The 16,289-nt window shown below is 45.6% G+C and overlaps 1 protein-coding gene across 2 annotated transcripts in view; it reads left to right on the top strand.

Moving 5' to 3' along the window:
• Positions 1-3,936: 3,936 nt before the first annotated feature.
• Positions 3,937-16,289, top strand: part of Srebf2 (sterol regulatory element binding transcription factor 2) — a 59,812-nt gene continuing 47,459 nt past the window's right edge. The window contains exon 1 of one of the 2 annotated variants that reach the window (XM_040752726.1): positions 3,937-4,180. In XM_040752726.1, coding sequence (XP_040608660.1) covers positions 4,093-4,180 — 88 coding nt within the window. In that variant the 5' untranslated portion in view covers positions 3,937-4,092. Of the gene's footprint in view, positions 4,181-4,357; positions 4,863-16,289 lie in introns of those variants that run through there. The other variant, XM_040752727.1, reaches the window with a different exon arrangement.

The raw sequence follows: 16,289 nt of genomic DNA, 5'->3' as shown, positions 1-16,289 counted from the left end.
CCAGCTGCATGACCTAGTTAACTCCTGTGAGGTTCATATGAGAAGACAACACTAGAGTTGTGATTCACTGGCCTATGTAAAGGATGAGATCTGCCCATCATCTGTTGAACATGTGCTCGTGTTTGTGGAACTAGGGGCCAGAGCCAGCCACTAAGGTCCTCCCTGTCCCTTCATCTTTGAGAGGGACTGTAGTTGCTGGCTTTGCAAGGAAAATGCTTCCTCTCTTAACTGAAGGAAGAACTTCCAAACAACCAGGACAGTTTTGCTGTAGATCTTTTTGTTTATTTTTGTTTCTTTGAAACAGGGTCTCACTATGTAGCTCTTGCTGTCCTGGAACTCACTCTGTAGATCAGGCTGACTTCAAACTCACTGAGATCCACCTGCCTCTGCCTCCTGAGTGCTGGGATTAAAGGCATGCACCACCATGCCCGGTGGTGGTTGGGTGGGTGGGTTTGGAATACAAATACACCACTTGAGGGAGGGCCCTTGCTTCCCCAGCTCACCCAGCAACTGCGATTCAGTTATGTGACTGAAGCTCTACCAACTGTGTGTTTAGGGAGTGGCAGTGGCCTATAACAGAGTGTGTACATTTTCTAGTGACCTCACCAGTGGCCATTGCTAGGGGTGCTCATGTTGGCAACAGTGACAGTGTGGTCTTAAGATTTTCCGGTCTTTTAAGTCCAGTCCATGGTACTCTTGGAGACTCTGGGAGTCCCTTAATTATCCCTTAAGGCAAGGTATCTCAGCAGTGGCACCACTCACATTTTGGACCACTTTGCTGTTGTATGAGAAGGCTATCCTGAGTGGTGTGGATATTTAGCAATATCCCTGGCCCCACCTACCAGATGCTAGTAGCGGTCTCACAGTTAGGACAAGTAAAATTGTCTCCAGCCATTGTTAGATGTCTCTAGGGATGACAACCACTGCTAGATGTCTCTCCTTCCCTTCCTCAGTCCTCCATTTTCCTCTGCCCTCCCTATCTTTGTCCAGATAGATGTTGAGGGCTTCCAGGGAGGATCCTTCTGGGTTATTCTTCGGAGCCTGTCCTTGGTCAAAGTCGGCTGTGGCTCTTCTAGTGTCTTCCCTTCCCTGCTCTTTAAAGCAACAGGCATTTTGGCCTTGCTTCCCTTCTCTGCTCTTTTCTTCTTGGACAGTCAAACCCTCTAGACTGAAATCTGCCCTACTACCACCTTACAGCCATCATTACTGTTGTTCCAGCTCATTTCAGCCAAACTCTTGATTCATCCAGCCAAAAACCTTCTTAGAATAGTGATATCTGGAAGATGATGGAGGTCGCCTGAAGCAGAGCTCTTAGAGGAAGTCAATGGGAAATAGTTCTGTGATGTACAGCAGCTACCCAACCCACAGTAGATATCTCAATGTAACAGTCCAGCCACTCCAAATGAACAATCTAGATCCTAGGGAGTAGCTTATGCAGTGTAACAGGCTGGCCTCCTAGTAGAGCCAGCTGGGAGAGACATTCAGTTGTGTGGGCAAGGCTAGAAGGAGATGTCAGGGTTTTGCTGAGGTTTGGGCCCAGAGCAGTTACCATCTTGTAACATTTTATTTATTTGTTTATGGGTTTTCAAGGCAGAGTTTCTCTCTATAGCCCTGGCTGTCCTGGAACTCACTCTGTAGACCAGGATGGCCTGAAACAGAGATCTGCCCACCTCTGCCTCCTGAGTGCTAGGATTAAAGACCTGCATTACTACTGCCCGGCTTTAAAAAAAATCTTTAAGGAAAAAAAAAGACTACAAACCTAGTTCAAGGCTAGTAAGGACAACATAAAACATTGTCTCAAAAGAAAAGGTATGTGTCATGAACTGTTTCTTTTCTTTTTTAAAGAAGTATTTATTATTATGTATACACTGTTCTACCTGCATGTATGCCTGCAGAGAGGGCACCAGATCTCATTACACATGGGTGCTGGGAATTGAACTCATGACTTTTGGGAGAATAGTCAGTGCTCTTAACTGCTGAGCCATCTTTCCAGCCCCCAACCATTTCTACTGAGCCTTCATTTGTGGGTTTTCAGATCAGTTGACTAAGCAACACGTAAAGGGCAGAGAAGTTATGGGAATTGATTCCCTTTACTTTGTGAGTCCCAGGGTTTGAACCTGGCAAGCACCTCTATCCACTGAACCACCTTGCTGGTCCCAGACATGAGTCTTGACATCACAAGTCAGGTCCCTTGGATCACACCTCGTTTTCTTGATCACTTTGTACTGTTGTCTGTTACTTTTATGTTCCATGGTTTTTTGGTTTTTCAAGACAGGGTTTCTCTGTGGCTTTGGATGATGTCCTGGAACTAGCTCTTGTAGAGCAGGCTGGTCTTGAACTAATTCACAGAGATTCCCCTGCCTCTGCCTCCCAAGTGCTGGGATGAAAAGCATGTACCACCGCCACCTGGTATGTTCTGTGTTTTTATTGTTACACACACACACACACACACACACACACACACACACACACACACACACACAAAGTACTTAGTTGCAAGCCCTTAGAGTATTTGGGGTGGGGGCAGAACTTGGCCACTTGAGGGCAGTTTTCAATCCCTTAAAACACAGGTGGCCAAACACTGCCCTACAAAAAAATAAAAATAAAAATAAAGGGGTGGGGAGCAGCAGCAGCAACCCAAGGTCGTCAGGCCACAGAATCTCACCAAGAACCCTCCATGCACACCCCGCCAAGAAACCCTATGTAAAACCTACCTCCTGCTGAGTTCTTTGCTGCCATACTGTGTCTTTGCCAAGAAATCTCGTGTGAGTTTTGTTACCTTTCGCCTCAGAGCTGCAACACTTGCATTGGGGAAACCTCCTCAGTGCTGCAACTCTTATACCTACAAGGTGAGAGCTGTTTGATTGCTACAGAGATTAAATAAATGTGAAAATTACAAAGTTGTCCCTGTGCTATTTTGAAGATGATACAACTGAGTCTTAGTGACAGTTGCCTAACCAGTCCAGGAACACAAGGTGGGATAATGGGTTTCTCCATACAACCTGTATGTTCTTTAGTTCTGGCCCCTAAAACGGTTTCCTGGGACTCACAGGAAGATTTTCCTCTGTATGCCTTGAAAGCCTTTTCCCTGTCAATAAATACACACTTATGTTGTTTTTTCTAATGCCCATTCCATAGTTTTCTAAGGATGCCATGATAATTCACAGTGTGGGGCTTCTTGGTTTTCACTAGTTACAGAGAACTCTGTGATGAATGTCTTTGAACACTAATCTTTGTTTCCTCGGGATAAAATCTTGGAAGTTTGCCCTTTTGTGTACTATGTGACCACTTGTAAGATGACACAGTGAGGTGACTGCTGGAGCGGGATGCTTCAGAACCCTCGGAGTTCCGCCGCCAGAGCTTGGGCAAGTGACCTTGTTTAAAGGTTCCCATGATTGAGGGTCAGTTGTAAGATGTTGACAGCACTCAGGCGATTCAAGCCCCCCCCGTCAAGTCTTGGGTGGAATCAAGTGTGACGGTCTATCCCTGAGTGTTGGAGTACTTTGATTCTACTCAGGGCTAAGGTGAGGGAGAGGCAACTGGAAAGATGACGTAATGTGCTCACAGCGTAAAGGCGGTTGTGGTAGGTAGCGCTGGGCAACCGTGCGTTAACCCTTCTATTCCCGGGCTCTCGACGAAGTTGCTCCTGGAGCTGATCCAACGGGAAAGTAGCGGCTCCTTTAAACCAGAGGAAGGCTGGGTCGAGGGCTTGGCGGCTACATGGTGCTAGCGCTTGGAGACCGCGAGGGGCGGAGTCCCGCTATGCAAATCTGAGCTGCTGATCGATGACGCGCCATCACCCCACGAGCCGCTTCGCGCGCCGATTGGCTAAGCGGAGCCTGGTCCCATTGACAACAAACATGGGGGCGCGGAGGCTGGGGGCGGGGCCTCAGTGGGCGCGGCCCGGGGCGGGGGAGTCCTGCCCCGCCCCTTCCGCGGAGCCGGGGCGCAGCTCAAACATGGCGGCGGCTGGCACGGGCCGGTGAGGCGGTACCAGGTGGGGGCTGTCGGGTGTCATGGGCGGTGGCGGCGGCACCGCCTCCGCGTCTCCGTGAGCCGAATCTCACGGGGGACTCTGCGCCGAGCCGGGCGATGGACGAGAGCAGCGAGCTGGGCGGTCTGGAGACCATGGACACCCTCACGGAACTGGGCGACGAGCTGACTCTGGGGGACATCGATGGTGAGTGGCGGCTGGGTGGGAGTGTGGGGGGCGCGCGGGGAGGAAGGGGTTACGGCGGCGCTCGCGGGTGCGCGTGCGCCCACCCCGCGACCGCCCTGGCGTACGCGGGAAGGAACCCGCGGGCCCGACTGCCCCGCGGTTCCCAGTTCTTCCTGCTTCGAAGTCTGAGCCCGGGCCATGGCGCGGGGCTCCCGGAGGCTGAGGAGTCCTGGGCGCCGCGGGGCCTGAAGCGGGGCTGTGGGCGTCGCCAGTGCGGCCACAAGAGGAAGCCAGGCAGCCGCCTCCCTCGCGCGCCCACACGCGCTCTGGTTTGTCCGGTCTTCGTCGCCAGCGTCCCGCGTCGCACCTGTCACTCCCTGCCCGGCCACTGGAGCGGCTTCGGGATTTCCCGGACTGGCTCCTAGGCTTGGCTCCCACGCCCCTGCTCTTTTCGCGATTGACTGACAGCCGGGTCTCCAGGCGCTCTGGAAAAACTTTGGGCAACAGCTGCAAAAGCAAGTTACTGATGGAGCGGGCAGAGACGGCAGAGTGCGGCGACTTCGGCTGGAGAACCCGGGCGCGCCTGCTGTCGCACCGCAAAGGGAGTTGAGCAGCAAGAATTTTGAGTTTTGGCCCCTCGGGTACAGACTAGGGAGCGGGTGGCCTTTGTTTCAGCAGCCTTTACAGCGAAGTGGACGAACTGGTAGGAGCCCAGGGATCCTCTCTTGCAATTCTCTCACTTTTCAGCCACGGGAACGAAGGTTTGGAGAGGGTCCCAGACTTGCCCGCGGTCATCATGCTGGTTAACAAAGCCCAGTTCTCTCTGTTCCTGAGCCAATATCAGTTTGTTTCCACTGCACCTTTGAGGATTTGAAGTCCAATGGATAGGCTAGTAATTTAGTAATTCTCAATAGTTGGACTCTTGATATTCCCAGCCCCGAATACTTTGCGTTATTTCATCTTTTTCCTTGAACAATCCTGTGAAGTAGGTTTCACTCTCATTTTTTTTTTTTACAGGAGTGTTGTCTAAGGTCACTTACTTTAGTGAGTCCACAACTCCTAAGCAATGACTCAGTTTATGGGAACGTTATTTACATCTAGAATCTACAACCTTGCAGGCAAATATCATGGCTACATCCTCATTTTGCAGATGAAGAAGCAGGTAGAAGGTTTTCTTCTGTAGGAAGAAATGACAACAGTTGTTTGAAAAAAGGTGTTTGCCCCTTTCCTGTTTTTTTTTTTTTTTGTTTCCTTGGTTTGCTCTTTTCATTCTGATCATCCAGGCAATGTGACAAGACCCTGTAATCCAAGTTCCACTTTTAGCCACAGATTCTTCCACTATGTATTGCTAAACACAAAGATGGGTTGACAAATGGGAGGGGCTAGTTCTTGGAACACAAGTGTAGCTAATGTGTTTTGAACACTTGGGTGGGAAACACAGTGTTAAGCACTCACACACATTCTCAGTCCTTCTGCTAGCCCTTTCAGGTAGAGATGGTCATCACACTGGTCATCTCCCCTCCTGGGTGCTGACACTGGAGCCCAGGACTGTTCGTTACCTTACCAAGCGTTCTACAGTCAGTAAGAATTAGGTATAGAACAGCTCGTTATCAGGGACACAAGAAGAATTTCATGTGTTGTGTTTTTTTTTAACATACATTTTGTAATGACCTTTGTCTTACTTTTCAGTATGTTAAATTACATAGTGGTTGATCTGTCTACCTTCATAGATTGTTAAAAATCTATGTGTAAATAAAACGTATCCTCTAGAAACTACAGCAATGGGTCAGTAGTTTTATAGGCCAAGTTTGGGAAATGTTTTCCATGTGTCGAGAGCAGTAATTCAAGTGCTGGCTTTGGGGTGTCAGTTGTGAGGAGCTTGGGGAGATGGAGAGGTGTGTTGTGGCCACAGGGTTGAGGTGAGAGCTGCAGTGAGTGCTGAGTAACAATGGCTCGCACAGGGCAGTGAGTGAAAGTCAGGGTGAGGAGCTGGGGAAGGCGCCTTACCAGGAAGATCTCACCAAGGAGACCGCCATCGACCCTTAAAGGCAGGAAGAACCAGTTGCCCAGACTAAAGGTCATCACCGGTCTAGGGACAGAAGTGTCCCTTAACCCATCTGCTCCCCCCAGCATGTTACTGTGACGGGGAAGGACCTTTCCTTTTCCTCTCACAGCTCTTTGCACCTGGAACATCACTTGGAACAGTGAGGTTGTTCACAGTGTCACTGAGGAACGCCTGTATGAATACCTGGACGGGCACTAAATGATTAGGTAAACTTTTCAGGATCGGATTAGGTCAGTGTGACTAGCCCATGTGCTTCTAGGATGAGGAAGAAGAGAGATTATATGAATGTATTTACTTTTGTATAATTGGGGGTAATTTACAACCTAGAGATCTCATGCCTGCCTCAAGGAGGTCCTCTTTGGAGCTATGAGTCTAAGACCAACAGGGTCTCTTTTCTCTCATAGCTTTAAGTTTTTGTTTCATTTGAGTAAATAAATGGTCAGTGAACTGGGAATATAGCTCTGTGGTAGGTGCTTGCCTGGAATATGTAAAGCCCTGGATTCAGTACTCAGTACTGCAAAGGCAGACGTGAGTGATTAGTGAGGCACATAACTACAGTCTCACTGACTTCAGAGGCTGAGGCAGAAGGGCTGCTCATGTTCCAAGACCAGCCCGAGCCATTTAGTGAGACCCTCTTCTCAAAATAAGAAGTAAAAAGAAGGCTGGAGGTGTAGCTCAACAATAGAGCTCTTGCTTAGCATACATGTGGTCCTAGGTTCAATCCCCAGTACTATCAAACAAGTAGAATAAATAAATTTAGCAGGACACTACATAATGAAATGGGGCTATTTTATAGAGACTGAGATAACCTAGTTTAGGTTAGGTAGTGGAGTGAAGCCTTTTTGAAGAGTGTCAGTGTCATTCTCTTTGAAACAATGCCAGAGTCTAGATTTTTATGTGGGATCTCCAGGTTTTTTTTTTTTTTTTTCGTTTTTCGAGACAGGGTTTCTCTGTGGCTTTGGAGGCTGTCCTGGAACTTGCTCTGTAGACCAGTCTGGCCTCGAACTCACAGAGATCCACCTGCCTCTGCCTCCCGAGTGCTGGGATTAAAGGTGTGCACCACCAACGCCCGGCAAGGGATCTCCAGGTTTTAAGCATGTGAGTGCAGGCACAAGTGTGCCGTGGTGTTCTTGTGGAAGTTAGAATATGACTTCAAGCGTCAACTTTGCTTTCATCTTTGAACAGGGTCTCTCTTTGTGTTTGACACTGCATACACTCTCTGGCCTCCAATCTTCCAAGTATCCCCGTCTCTGCCTTCCATCTTGGCAAAGGAGGAGCACTGAGATTGCAAATTTACACTACCATGATTACCTTCATTGGCTTGTTGGGATTTGAACTGAAGTCCTTATACTTGTGTGACATTTCCCCAGACCTTTTTTTTTTTTTAACATTTATTACATTTATTTATTCAGTTTGCGGATGTGCATTTGCTTCCCCACATGCCCACATTGAATGTGTAAGGCCAGAGGGCAACTTTTAGAGTCAGTTCTCTCCCTCTGCCATGTGGGCTCTGGGATTGAACAAGTTTGGCAACATGCTCCCTTACCCACTGAGCCATCTTTCTGGCCCATCCTCTTAAAAAATATTTTGAGAATTCCATACATGTACACAATGTATTTTGATCATATCCACCCACTGAACTCTCCTAACCCTCCCCACCACATTTCCCTCTCAACTTCCTGAACCCTTTTCTTTTTTAAATAACTGGCTAATCCAGTAGTGTTGCCCATATGCACATAGGCTTAGGACCCGCCATCTCCTGGAGCATGCCCACCTTCCAGGATCCACAGTCTAGAGAACTGACTCTCTACTCCATCAACTGTTTCTTTATTTACTGTTTGTTTTTCAGACTCTGTGTCCTTGACTGGCCTAGAACTTGCTGTGTAGACCAGTGTAGCCTGAAATTTACCAAGATTGCCTGCCTTTGCCTTCCAGGTCCTGGGATTAAAGGCATGCACTATCAATCAAGCCTGTCTTGTTCCTCTTATTTTTAATGATGAAGAAAGAAACACCTAAAAACCAAACCTTCTGAAAGAGCCACTTGTCTTGGCCCATCTTGTATATCTCTCCTCAAACTTGACCATAGCCTCCCACCTACCTGGCTTGTGTTTCAGAGTAGACCGAAATCCCTGTTGACAGCAGCCAGGTCTGTCCTTTTTGAGGGGTTGGAGCGTTGTAAGGTTCCAGACCGGGTTTCTCTGTATAGTCCTGGCTGTCCTAGAACTCACTCTGTAGACAAAGCTGGCCTCAAAGAGATCCGCCTGCCTCTGCCTTCTGAGTGTTTATGGCTAAAGGTGTGTGTGCCACCACTGCCACAGAAAGATAGAATCTTCCACTGAGGTTAGAAAAGGCAAAGTCAAGAAGGTGATCTTTTTGCTAGGCACAAAAGAAATAGGTGTTGGGACTGCAGAAATAACTCAGCAGTTAAGAGCACTGGCTGCTCTTCCAAAGGACCTAGCTTCAATTCCCAGTACCATAAAGTGGCTCACAGATGTGTGTAACTCTAGTTCTAGAGGTTCAGTGCCCTCATAGTACATAGACACATGCAGGCAAAGCGCCCATATACATAAAAATAAATTAATTTTTAAAAATTAAAATTTTAAGAATTTTTAAAAATAAGAGTCAGGAACTGATAAGCATATGAAAGAATAATAGCCAAGTTACCTTACAAACAAAAGACTGCTAGAGATTTTCTTTTGGTAATTAACATTATGTATAAGAAAATAGTGAATGAAAAAAGAAAATAATGAATGAGATCCAAGAGGTGAGTAGAACTAAGATACAGGTTTTGTGTGTGTGTGTGTGTGTGTGTGTGTGTGTGTGTGAATTTTAAGAAGGTAACTGTTGATCCTTTCAAAGTATACATAACTCTTGTCGTGGGTTAGGTAAGAAACTTTCAGGTGTAAGGGTGTGACCTCTGTGAAGGGTTGGCCTGGAAGACAGTGCCCAGGTACAATTGTGAGGTCCCATTGAGGCCTTGAACATGGGACTTTGAGGAAGCTGACCAGGTAGCAGCTATACTAGGAAACTTGATTGTGATGGTGAGATGTAGGCTTAAGTGGGGAATATATTCAAAAGGTCCAAACTGGCAGTGCAGAGTGAGATGCAAGAAGAGAATTGGAATAGTCTAAGGAGAAGTATAATAAAGGTGTAACAAGAGGTGAGCTTCGAGAAGTGTAGTTGGTGCAGGATGGACAGCATGCTGCAGAGGGCAGCAATGATGGTAAGGTCATAAAAAAGGAGTCAGGAACTGGGCAGGAGGTCAGCCTGGGGTAGAGCTGTCAAGTGGAAAGGGAAGGACCCAAAGCTAGATAGTTCAAACAGAAGTCGGAAATAAATGGCAACTGTTCTCCCCAGAGAAGGCTGAAGAACTTGTGCATGAGAGGCCACTCTTTCATTAAGTTATATTCCCAGTCCCATTTCTATGCTTTATGTTGAAACAGGCTCATTAAGTTGTTCGGGCTGACCTGTCTCAGCCTGCAGAATAGCACACTTGTCGCTCCCAAGGCCAGCTTTACTTTCCTGTCTTTATGAGTTGTCTGTTGTAAACATTTCGTGTAAATGAACCAGAGCCTATGACTTCTTTCACTTAGCACATGTTCAGATTCATCCATGTTGTAATGTAGTGTTTCAGTACGGCTCATTTCGCTAACTCCCTTGTCAACTGCCAGACCTGTGGGTTCTTTCTCCCTTTTGGCTATTAGGAGAGAAGCAACTGAGAACATGTGGTTTTCTGTGGACATGTGTGTTCATTTCTGTGGCGTAGATTATCTGTATTGTTTGTGTATCCACTCACTCACTTTCTTAGTTTCCCTGGTCTGTTCTTTTTTTTCTTGGAGCCCTGCCTTTGTTTGCCCATCTCCTGGGTAAATCAGCCACCCTTAATCAACCTACAGAGTGATGTTGAAGTTCCTGTTCTCTAGTTCTTGGTTTGGGGCGGTGGTGTTGTTTTCTTCCTTCTAGAAGGCAATTTGTTGCTGCTTGATTGAGTTTAATGTAGCTCAGAATGGTCTTGAATAGTACAGCCAAGGTTTGAACTCTGATCTGCTCACATCTGACTGCTCTACTGAAGGTTGACCCAAAGTTCAGAAACCACAGGCCCGGCTTGGAGGTAAATTTTTGAGGACTGGCCTGTTTAAAAATACATAGTCAGATCTCACTCAACTTAATAGTTTGTTTGGGTTTAGAGTTTAGGCAGGACTTTTTTTTTTTAAGTACAAGGTCTTACTGTAAAGCCCTACGGAGTGCTAGCATTAAAGGTATGTACCATTAACTCCCAGCTAAACAGAACATGTTTTGATACCTGGTCTTGTCCCGTAGCCCAGGCTGGGCTTGTGATATTCTTGGCTAGGTCATCTGAGTGTTGGAGTAGCAAATGTATTGTGATTGGTGTGATAGGTAGGACAGAGTTTGTATCAGGATTTTGAAGAGATTTTTTGTGCTTTAGCTTCTAGTAGTTGAGAATTTTGATCCCAGTGTGTAGCACAAGGTGACCTAGAACTCACATCCTCCTGCCTCTACCTCCCGTTTTTTGCCATTTTGATGTGCAAATTCAGGGCTTTGTGCCCACCAGGCTACACCAATCTACAACCCAGCCCCACTGTTTTGATCCTTTGTGTTTTTCTTCCTAAAGCTCTTGAGATCTTACAATTGTCAATGACTTAACTTAGTTTCCATGCTCTTTAAGTGCTTGGTTTCATCTAGTTATGTTTTCTGGGGCTTCTCAGACCACCAGATCAGCATCCTCTTGAGTGTGTCCTTTTTCTGTTTGGCCTCACCCTTGTTAAATATTTTCTGTGTTCACACTCACACTTTTGGGCTAATAATGTTCTTGAGCGTTGCCTGTCTCTCACTGAAATCCTTTAAAATGCTTTATTATTTATTTATTTATTGTTTTTTTTGAGACATTGTTTCTCTGTGGCTTTGGAGGCTGTCCTGGAACTAGCTCTTGTAGACCAGGCTGGTCTTGAACTCACAGAGATCCGCCTGTCTCTGCCTCCCGAGTGCTGGGATTAAAGGCATGTGCCATGTTTTAATTTTTTTTAGAGTTCTCATACTCAGCTCAAGATTGTGCTACTTTTTAAAAAGTATGTTTTTGCTTCTATCTCAAGTAGGTCTTAAGTTGGTACTTAAAAAGGAAACTCAAGTAACTTTGTATCAATTAGAATTTTCTAGGGCACATAAAGCCATGTGTGGTGGCCTGCTGCTGCTGTCCCAGCACTTGGAAGGTGGTGCAGAAGCAGCACAAGCAGGCTAGCTGGGCTGCACGGACCCTGTCTCAACAACCAGCAGCAACAGCAGACTAACCTGGTATCAGATTGTCTGTATCCATTTGCTGTCTTTTTTGTTTGTTTGATTTTGGTTTTTTTGAGGCACGGTTTCTCTGTGTAGCCTTGACTGTCCTAGAGCTCACTCAGTAGACCAGGCTGACCTTGAACTCAGAGAAATCTGCCTGCCTCTGTCTCCTGAGTACTACCACATCTGGCTAGCCAGAACTTTTTAAAAATATACACATATGTATATTTGTCTTTTTTTTTTTTCAAGACAGGATTTCTTCAAGAAACAGCCTTGGCTGTCCTGGAACTCTCTCTGAAGATCAGACTGGCCTCAAACTCACAAAGATCTGCCCACCTCTGCCTCCTGAGTGCTGGTGTGAGCCACCACCACCGGGCTTCATATTTTCACATACTGATTGCCATTTGTTGCAATAGTTGTGGTATAATGGGTACATAATTGAGTATAATCCAGCCAAATGGACAACTTTCATGACTTTGCCTCTGTTGGACATTTTCATTGTTTGCAATCTCTCGTTAGCATAAGTGCTGTTGCTGTGAACACTTAGGGAAAGTCACTTTGGAGTTAGTGCATGGGTGATCTTCCCATAGAGGAGGCTTCAGGTCAGGAGCTGGAGTCCACATTGCCAGCTGCAGCTTTTTCACTTTTCACATTTTTCCATTGCTACAAATTACTATGGTGATTATTTTATTTATTGGGGGCAAGGAGGTACTGCATTTAAATGGATCAAAATTTTAAACACGTGCCAGGTGTTGGTGGCGCATGCCTTTAATCCCAGCACTTGGGAGGCTGAGGCAGGTGGATCTCTGTGAGTTCAAGGCCAGCCTAATCTACTGAGCGAGTTCCATGACAGGCTCCAAAAACAATACAGAAAACCCTCTCTCAAAAAACCAAAAAAAAATTTTTTTTAAAACACGTATAAGACAGAACGCGGAAAGTCTCGCTGTCTACTAATTTCCTACATTACCTGTCCTCAAAAGTAATCACATTAGCCGGGCGTTGGTGGTGCACGCCTTTAATTCCAGCACTTGGGAGGCAGAGGCAGGCGGATCTCTGTGAGTTCGAGGCCAGCCTGGTCTACAAGAGCTAGTTCCAGGACAGCCTCCAAAGCCATAGAGAAACCCTGTCTCGAAAACCAAAAAAAAAAAAAAAAAAAAAAAAAAAGTAATCTCATTTAGGTGGGAGAGTAGACCCAGTGGTAAGAGCATTGGCTGTTCTTCCTGAGGACCAGTGTTTAATTCCCAGCACCCATGACTAACAACCATATGTAACTCCAGTTCTAGGAGATCCAGTACCTTCTTCTGGCCTCTGAGGTTACTGCACATACATGGTACACAGACATATGTGGAGACCAGACATTCATACAAATACAAATAAATCTCAAAAAAAACCCATGTTTTTAAAGTTTGTTTTACCTCCTGCTAAACTTGTTATTAGAAGGACAAGCAAAGACAGAAGAGATGACTTAGCAGGTACAGGTGCTTGCTGCTGGAGGACCCAAATTCAATCCACAGAATTCCCAAGGTGAAAGGAGAGAACTGACTCCTGCAAGTTGTCTCCTGATCTCCACATTGTGGGCGCACACACACACACACACACACACACACACACACACACACACACACACACACACACACGTGTACTGTAGAAGGAAAATAAAAGGACAGGTATGGTAGCACTCAGGCAGGTCTCTGAGTTCAAGGCCAGGCTGACCACTTTTACCAGAATCTTCAGATAATTTAGGAAATGTCCTTTTGGCTTTTTTCTCATAATACTTTTAATTTGAGGAAAAAAGTCTCTCTTGAAGGACTAGAGCAGTGGTTCTCAATCTGTGTCATGGCCCCTTTGGTAGGGGTAGTGGGGTCGAAGGACCCTTATGAAGGGGTCACCTAATACCATAGGAAAACACAGATATTTACATTATGATTCATAACAGTAGCAAAATTACAGTTATGAAGTAGCATTGAAAGTAATTTTGTGGCCAGGTGGTGGTGACTCAGAAGACAGAGGTAGGTGGATTTCTGTGAGTTTGAGGCTATCCCAGTCTACACAATGAATTTCAGGACAGCCTCCAAAAGCTACAGAGAACCCTTATCTCAAAAACAAACAATAATAATAATAATAATAAAGTAATAATTTTATGGTTGGAGGTCATCATAACATGAGGAACTGTTTAAAAGGTCCCAGCATTAGGACGGTGAGAACCACCGGGCTAGAGAGGTGGTGACTCAGCAGTTAAGGACTGTACTGCTCTTACAGAGGACCTGAGTTTGGTTCTTAGAATTCGTATCAGGCAGTCCTCAAGTGCTGGTAATTTCAGCTCTGGGAGTTTAGGGATGTCTGGTGCCCTCTTGTAGCCACTGAGGGAACCTACTGCACTTATATGCACATAGGCATATACAGATAAACACTTATATACAATTAACGTTTAAAATTTTTTTTTGTTTTGGTCAGCTTTGAAGTGGGACTTGCTAGTCACACTACCTTAATCCCAGAACTTGGGAGGCAGAAGCAGGTGGGGTCTCTGTGAGTTCAAGGCCAGCCTGGTATACATATAGGTTCCAGGCCATCCAGGGCTTGTACAATGAGACCCCATCTAAAAATAATTGGCTTTGGAAGTTTTTCTGAACTAGTTAAGGGCAAACTTGCTCTTTGTTTCTTGGGAAGGGTCGGACTGCAACTTGTGAGCTGTTTTCCATGGTGTTTGTGTGTGTGTGTGTGTGTGTGTGTGTGTGTGTATGTGTGCATATATACACACATAAAATTACATGTAATTGTTTAAAAGATTATTTCATGTTTTTTTAGTGGGAAGAGGCTTATGTATCATGGTGTGGGGGTGGATCCATCAGAGGAGTTGGTTTTCTTCTTCCACAGTTGGTTGTCTGGTTCAACCATGTGGGTCCCAGGGTTATGAAACTCTGCTCTTCGGGCTTGGTAACAAGTGCCTTTATCCACTAAGCCATCTTGCTGACCTAGGACCATTTATTGTTCTTGATGTAGATATTAACATTGATGTTCTCCAGGTAAATGTGACTTGTTTTGTTCCTTATTAGCTATTAGCTGTCTGCCTTAGTTTGTTTTCTGTTGCTGTGATAAAACTTGAAGAGGAAAGGGTTTATTTTGCTTACACACCTGGATCACAGTCAATCACTGAGGGAAGTCAGGGCAGGAAGTTGGAGGCCGGAACTGAAGTAGAGGCCATGGAGGATGCTGCTCACTGACTTGCCCTGCCTGCTTTATTATACAATCCAGGCCTACCTACCCCGGGGTGGTACCACTCCCAGTGGGCTGAGTTCTCCCACATTAAACATTATTACAACCAATGACACTAATCAAGAAAATGCCCGCAGATTTGTTTACAGGCAGTCTGATGTAGGCATTTTTTTCATTTGTGGTTCCTTTTGCCCAGATGATTATAGCTTGTGTCAAGCTGACAAAAACCAACAGCAAATTAACTAGCACACTGTCCCTGTAGTCACATCTACTTTTTGATCTTCATATTTTAAAATCACATGTTGGCAGCAGTCACCACGTGCTCAGCAACTCATCTATTCAAACCTTTTCAAAGGATCCGTTTTGTACTGTACCCTGGAGTATGATACTATCAAAGGTAAACAGAATCCCTGACATAGTGGCATGATTGTGTTGGCTCTGAGTTCCAGGTACTATTTGCTCTTCAAACTATGTTGTCTTCTAATACAATATTGTTTTTAATCTTTTCTCTAGTTCTCTAATAACTTGGGATCTGAGGCCCATCTCCACCAACTAGAAATTGGTGTGTTGATAGCCTTAATCCAGCCAAGTCTAGTTCTAAAAGCTGTGTATTTTTCTTCTAGTCCTTGCTACATTCTTGTCTGATGTAAGCAGACTTGTGGGTTGCAGATGCAAAGTTGTGTGATGGAATTCAAAACTAGAGAGATGCTAGATTTTATAAAGTCTCACCTTCAGTGGACATGTGCTTGACCCCTGGGCACTGGAAGTGACTTCCTCTGGCCCCCGGCTCTTCTGTGTGTTCCTTTCATGTGTTGGGTGGGGACTGGAATACCTGTGTCTTGGACTTGAAGATGAGGTAAGCTAAAAGCACACAGAACTAATATACTTTTTCTTTCTTACTAAGAATAAAGGAATTGAATGAACTTCAATTTGATTGACTCTAGAACCAAGCATGTTTTTTTTTTTAAGATTATTTATTTGTCACATATACAGTGTTCTGCCTACATGCCAGAAGAGGTCACCAGACTAAATTGTAGATGGTTGTGAGCCACCATGTGGTTGCTGGGAATTGAACTCAGGACCCCTGGAAGAGCAGTCAGTGCTCTTAACCTCTGAGCCATCTCTCCAGCCCCCAAGCATGTATTTTAGAACGTTTATTTGTTTCTTTTGGAAAGATTTTTGTAAGTATAGTAGGTGGGACACAGGAGCAGTCAGAGTCTGGTATGAAGGGTTTCTTTTTCCTCCACAAGACTCATGGGTTAAACTTTTTGACGTGGTGGAATTTTTTAGAGGATAGCAAAGTAGCCTGGGCCTCAAGGTCAAGCTCTCTGGGGGAATTCCTGCTTAGAAGCTAACCTCAGAGTGCTGAAGGCCTCACTGACTGGAAGACTGCTCTTTTTGCATCTCTCTAGCTTTGGGAGTTGCCGGTGATCCTCACAATCTTACTCTTTCATCTGGCCTGGGAACAGGTCTGTTGGGTTCAGGGTCTGGTTTGGAATGGTGATGAAATTCTGAGCTGCTGAACCAGATATGGCTGCCTTGTCAAATCCCTCTGTC

The sequence above is a fragment of the Mesocricetus auratus genome, unplaced genomic scaffold (assembly GCF_017639785.1).
Source record: "Mesocricetus auratus isolate SY011 unplaced genomic scaffold, BCM_Maur_2.0 Super-Scaffold_100010, whole genome shotgun sequence".
In the NCBI taxonomy this organism is placed as follows: domain Eukaryota; kingdom Metazoa; phylum Chordata; class Mammalia; order Rodentia; family Cricetidae; genus Mesocricetus; species Mesocricetus auratus.
This window is presented reverse-complemented; position numbering and strand designations above follow the sequence as displayed.